This window comes from Poecilia latipinna, unplaced genomic scaffold (assembly GCF_001443285.1).
Source record: "Poecilia latipinna isolate Pla-1442-1.1 unplaced genomic scaffold, P_latipinna-1.0 Scaffold682, whole genome shotgun sequence".
NCBI lineage: Eukaryota > Metazoa > Chordata > Actinopteri > Cyprinodontiformes > Poeciliidae > Poecilia > Poecilia latipinna.
Window position 1 is genome coordinate 12,050 of NW_015113298.1, and position 6,720 is coordinate 18,769.

The window sequence follows — 6,720 nt, forward strand, 5'->3', positions numbered from 1 at the left end:
CACTTTTATCAGCAGTTAAAACTGTTTAATCCATAGTTAACATGTTGTAACCTGTTTTTCTGAGCCGCCTTTAAACGCAACATGAGCGCTACGACGCTCGCGCTGGGTTTCCACCTGTGAAGGAGACCTGCTGCTGCTTTGCGGAGCTACGTAGGTTTGTGTTAGAATCACGGCAGCAAACCAGCAAAACGCAAAGAACTTTTCACAGTTTTTCCCTCCAAACTAACCGACTGAGTTGAGTAAAGCTGTTGGATGCAGGTAATGTTAGCTAAAAGATGACTAGCTAATATCAATACAGAACCTTAAGCTTAACAAGTACCTTGTTAGGCTACCGACGTTGGTGTCTATTTTCAGCTACGTACATTCATTTTGCCCCCAAAAAAGTCGATGCCCCCCCTCCCCCCCCCGCCCCTGTCACACGCGTCGTTTCAACCAGACAGCCATTTGTAATCCATAGGGGGGCGCAGAAAATGTTTGGAAACCACTGGGTTAAGGTATGCTTGTAAAAAAAATGCTCATCTCAGGAGTTTTTTCTTTTGCTTTGAATAGGCACAGTGTTGTAGTTTTGACTGAAGAGAACCTCCACAAAGCCACTTTCAGCCTCTTTGTTACACTACTGATTAGTCTGGTGCTGTGATTATGAAAAGATATACTCACACTTGAAGATCTGACCTCTCTTTCTCCCACATTGTGTATTTCTCTGCTTTTTTTTCTGGGCAGTGCTGTGTAGATTTGTTGTTTTGGGACAAACAATCCACACAAACGAGCTGCTTACAGATCACTATGGGACAAAGTATAGATTTTGCCATTTCACATACATCCATGATTTTTATTAAGATCACTTCTGAAATGTACCGTTTATGTGTATTGTTAAATCAGTGTCTTACTCTGCTTTGAACATGTTCAGATCAGTGTGGTTGAATGTTTGTCTCATGATGCTGTGAGTCATCACTGTATAAATATGGCTGATATTTATCAGGGTAAGCTGATGTGGTGATAATGTGTGAATCATTTGGAAATGCTAAGATATAAGAGCCTGCTGAGACCTAACTCTGATTTCTTGTTTTGTACCCTGATGAATTTTATGCCACTGTCAATAACTTTAAATGCACTTTTTTGCATCACTTCACTCACATGTCACTACAAGCTATGCAATGTAACTTTCACTCCACAGCCAGTCATCTCCATAGACACCAGAATTTCAGCACAATCAATCTTGGTATCGTCTTTTTATGAATTGATTTTTATGTAAATGTAATTAATAATAAATATTATTTACTGCTCCTTGCTCGTAAGTTATTTTTTAAGCTGCATTTGTAGAGTTTCATGTTATGTGTGTAAAATACAAATATGAATTATGACATGTTAAAGTAAATATTGATTTTTTTCTTCAATATTTTAAAAATAACATATGTTGGGAGTAATTACCAAAGCATTGCAGAACAAGCATCACAGCTCTGTCAAAACTATTACAACATCATTGTAGGAAACCATAATCATATCGACCTAAAATATAAATGTTGCACAGTCACTAAACAGCTTGAGAGTATGACATATGACTGTTCAATGATAATTTATAACCTATGTCATAAAAAATAGAAATTTGTCTCAGAAACAGTAAGCAGTCTTTATGTGCAGTAAGTTTTGTAATAGCATTTGGTCTTGATGTTATTTGAACTGGTCTTGGACAAAATAAGTCTTGGAGAATTTTATCTACACTTTTCCTGATTAACACATTTGTAAAACTAGGTTTCACTGATCATTGTGTAACCTCTTTACAAACTAGGGCATTATGGGAATCCACTTTTTTTTTTCTTTTTTTTTTTTTTTTTAAGAAAATCATGACAGAACAGCTAAGGTTTACTGCAAAAGATTTTGTGTGTAGACCTACCCAAGAAGACCAGTTGTTAAACGTGTCCACAGTCAAAAAGTGCATGAAAAATAGATTTAGGTCTGAAAGTGTGTACATTCATGTAACAAAGTTATTGCTGCTTTTTATTTTATTTTATATCCTCAAAACATGCTTGTTTTTTCAGTGAAATACGGGATGAATGTCATATTAAAGTTTTTTTTTTTTTTTTTTTAAGAAACAGTCTGGTTAAAAGAAGTAGAAATAGTCCGATTTCTTTTAACCACGAAAGACTGACTGTTTGGCTTGGGTATACTTTTGAGATCCAATGTATTTCTTACTTGGAATTTATTTTCCTTCTCCTTCCAGGAAGAAATGTTTTCCAATTGAAGGTTGTTTCTAAAACAACATGCGAGAGATTATTTATTTATTTTTAAAATACAAACAAGCCTTTTTTATAATTATATATTGAGTTGAAAGCTAGCGGACATCAGTGAGCAATATCAAACATTTTATGGGAGACATTTTTTACAAGCCAAAACTATAAGTTAATCGACGGAAGAAATATAAAAGATTGATTTAAAATGTGTTTTATATTCGGTGAAAGCGGCCAGAAAGCGTAAAGTCTGATTGGTTAGAACGGAGAATGACGCAACACAAAGTCCCCACTTACCTCCTTTCCTCCCCTTCCCCTCACTTCCTGTAGGAGCAGCGGTGTGTTGATAAACTGCCGCTGTTGGCTCGTAAACATGGCGACCGCTGGAGCAACTGGAGACGACCTGAAGAAAGAGCTCACATGCGCTATTTGTTTGGACTTTTTCAAAGACCCAGTCATACTGAAGTGCGGTCATAATTTCTGTCGCTTTTGTATCTGCATGCACTGGGATGAAAATGGCGGAGACTACGGGTATCAGTGTCCTCAGTGCCGGACTGTAAGTTGATACACGCTAACTGCTTTTTTCCCCCTGTCTTTTTGTTTGTTTGTTTGTTTTTTATAGACATTGAAGATTGTTTTTTTTACGCAGGAAATTAATAACGAACAGCTTCATCATTTTTACCAAAGTTCTTTTTCAGGAAAACCTTAAGCTTAAAGAGGACTTGAACAATTATTTTGTTTTGTTAATAAAAATAACGTAAAAGGTTTAACCAAACAGCAGGTTTACTTTAGAAATGTGAAGTCGCATCGATTAGCTCTACTCGGCACTGTCTTTGGATACAGTTGCTATGACATCTCGTTTTAGCTAACGGAAGTTTAGTTACCTAACAATGTATCTGTTGATTTCTGTTTTCTCAGGTATTCAACAAGAGGAGCTTCACCAAAAACTACTTGGTGCAGAATCTAGTTTCAAAACTGGACGACCTGGAGCATCTGGGTTCTCCTTCTGCTCCTTCCAAGTCTATGAAACCGGATGGAAAGTGTCAACAACATGGTGAAGAGCTCAAACTCTACTGCCAAACTGATAAGAGGCCCATTTGTGTTGTCTGCAGGGAATCAAGAGCTCACAGGTTGGTTGTGGCCTTCCTTTAGAAAACTTGAAACACTTCAGCTGTTTATTTCTTCAACATACTATGTGCTGAAATGGGCTAATAATGTGAAACTCTTAGACTATACCACAATCAACTTTTTTTTTTTTTTTACAGACTTAAGTGTTTTCCACTAATACGTAATAAACCAATACATGTGTATATGTTGTTGTCATTTCATAATTTAATTGTTGTTATGGTATGATTTAAAATTGCGTAAGGCTTCTAGTACGTAGAAGCTTTTTGGAGATTTGATCATGTATTGTTTTCTGCATAACTTGGATTGCATCCTACGTAGATTAAATGACCTTGCATGCTTCATTGCACTGCATGAACAGTGTTGCAGCTTACACACCACAAAGGCTTTGGAGCCACACATAGATAAGAAGGGCACATAGACATAAACTCCTTATAGGGAGTAGTTTAGAAGTAGATAAAAACCAGTTGTGCCTTGGTCTTTGTGCCTGTATCGGTCTGAACCTTAAAGTGAACTAAGCAGAGGCCTGGCGCTGCAGACAGGTGGTGACTCTCTGTTTGTAACTGAACATATTGATTGATTGCATTGTTCCAATAACTGCCTTAAAATGTAGATTAAACTGAGGTAAACGCAATCTTTTCTCTTTATTCCTTATTCTGAGGTACTGTGATCGGGTCTCAGTCAAGATCTCGAATTATTCACGAGGCTTTTTAATTGCGTTTAGATATGGACTTTGACTGGGCCATTCTGTCACATTGATCTGTGATAACCTTTGCCCCCGGTTCAAGTGTTTTGCAGCCCATAGCCGGTTCTCTTTGAGGATTGCCATGAATTTAGCTCTATCCATCTTATATTGACTCATCGGCTTCTCTGTCCCGGTTGAAGAAGAGCCTTTCCACAGAATGTGACTGCCGCCATCATATCTTACTATAGAATTGATGTTTTCGAGGTGAAATGCAGTTATTTTGTTGTTATTTATTGTGTTTTGCATTGTTCTCATCCATTAAGATCATTTTCACGAGCAGATGGAAATTATTAGCATTCTAAATATTATCATATTACTTTCTGAATATTCCCCTTTATAAACTTTAATATTGTGCCTCTTAGATTGTTCCACATTTTGTCAGATTTTCAGCCACCTGGTCAGTGTCTTCTTATCTTTTAAGAAGTATCTTTTAATAAAAAGTGTTTTTGTGTTGTGTTTTAAAATATAATAAAAACTACATGACAACAGGACAAATTGAAATATTGTGAAGAGAAACTGTATTGAAACCCCCTTCTCATATGAAAACATCTGTGCAAAGTAAGCTCAGTGGTGCACAGTCCCATCTAGTTTTTTTTATAGGTTTTATTAAGCTGTTTTGATTATTAGAATTTGCTTATAGAAGTCTACAAATGTACTTAAGGATTTGGTAACTTATGTTTAGCTTACTGACCAACAGCCTTTCATTTATTTTAGGTTTTGTTATCTCGCCTTATCTATTCTGTCCTCCATGGTCAAGAATGAAAAATGTCAGTTGATTCAATTATTCAAAGACTTTTTTTATTGTCATACCACATTCCTTGTTTGTGACATAAGGCCAAAACAAAGTTTTACAGATTAGAGTAAACTATAACTGTACTTTAAGCTTTCACAAAGAGGAGAAAAGCAATGCGACTGCACTAATTTTTGAAATTTGCTTAACAAAAAAGATACTTTTCAAATGCTACATAATTTTTCTTTATTTAGTTTGGCAAATCAGTAAAGTGTGTCATTTTGTAAGTGCATTTGGAATTTTTAAAACGGAAAATGACAATAGCAATGTTTGTTTGACTTAAATGACACGCAGAGCAGGCTAGCCTTTGTGTGCCATCTTGTGAGTTGGGGACAATAACACCAAGATCTGTGTTTTTATTAAGAAAGCTCCATACCAAGTTGTAAATAACTGGAGTAGTGAACATGGGCTATGTTTTTCAGACACCATCAGGTGGCTCCAGTGCCAGAAGTTGTGAATGATATGAAGGTAAGATCAGTCTCTAAAACTGCAAATCTAAATGGTAAATTTGGAGGATTTACTATACATCCTACTTGTAGCATTGACATTTTTTTCACTTGTTTATTATTTTTTATTTTTTTGTCTACATAAATTATGATGCTCATTTATTTCAGATGGAGTTGAAAGTGAGGCTTATGGAGCTCAACTGGCAGAAGTCACAGTATGCCAAAATTAAGACAACAGATGAAAGGACTAAAAATGACATTCGGGTATGTAAAGTCCAATTTATTTCCATCTTGCATTGTGTTAAGTATTGCTTTAATCTTAATATTTTGTAATTTTTGTATAACAGTGAACTAAATTAAGCTCTGTACTGGGTAAAATGTTTGTAGTAAGAATACAGACATATAGACAACTTGGTCTCCATTTAGTATTCAGTTATTTCAACATAAATTCTCCCATATTGATGTCTCAGATTTTTGTCAGAATTACAGCCATTTTACACATGACACCACTGGTCTCTGCAGAGAACAAGTATGTTGTCTGAGGGAAAAATTAGGACATCCCACTGTCAAACAGGTAGTCTTACTCCAGATGCTTTAAATAACTACCAGTCCTTTGTAACAAGGACATTTTGCCCTGTAATAGAAAGTTTCGGTTTTAACTGATTATACTTTTTACCATTTATTTACTGATTATATCTGCTGTGTTTTGTGATTTCGGCAAGATGTGTTTGTCCATTAAAAAAGTTTCCAGATTAAAAAGTTTAGATGTTTCCACAACTGGGATAGTATAAGAGACCTGAAGACATCTTGGGTAAAATCCTTGATCTGGCTATTGTCTTAAAGGACTGACATGTGTGGAATGTAGTTTGTACCCTTGTTTGATCCTGCACCCATTAGTAACTGACAAAGAAGAATTATAAGTTTCTCCTGAAATCCTTATCTGCTCTCTTCCCTGCCATAAAAATCATCCCCTCCAAGAGGTGAGGGATAATTTATGAGGTGGGGGTCAGGATTGTCTCTGTGGTCCATCTGGCAATAGAGATGAGACCAGCCCATTGGTCGGTCTTTTCCTTGGCTATATAGTCACACCAAGGAAATGTGTGTCGTTCAGGGCTCTTCTCCTGACTGCGCTCAGTGAGACGGGTCTTCTAACGCTTTTGCCTTCGAATAAAGATACTTAAAGACAAAGATTAATCTTTCTCTATTTATTGAAACAGATTCTCGTTCCTTAATAAAAAAAATTCTACAACAGCCCCAAACCTCACTTTCAGGTGATTTTTTTTTTTTTTTTTTTTTTTTTTTTTTTTTTTTTTTTGGGGGGGTTTTTTTTTTTTTTCCCCCTTTTCTAATTCCCCCACGGCTGCTGTGTGACTATCTTCCTGTGTTTCC

General features: G+C 36.1%; 1 protein-coding gene across 1 annotated transcript in view; it reads left to right on the forward strand.

The window, feature by feature from the left end:
• The first annotated feature begins 2,500 nt into the window (after nt 1-2,500).
• The window catches only part of trim47 (tripartite motif containing 47), a 9,990-nt gene continuing 5,770 nt past the window's right edge, over nt 2,501-6,720 (forward strand). The window contains exons 1-4 of the mRNA XM_015044579.1: nt 2,501-2,781; nt 3,144-3,355; nt 5,308-5,353; nt 5,500-5,595. Coding sequence (XP_014900065.1) covers nt 2,599-2,781; nt 3,144-3,355; nt 5,308-5,353; nt 5,500-5,595 — 537 coding nt within the window. The 5' untranslated portion in view covers nt 2,501-2,598. The remainder of the gene's footprint in view (nt 2,782-3,143; nt 3,356-5,307; nt 5,354-5,499; nt 5,596-6,720) is intronic.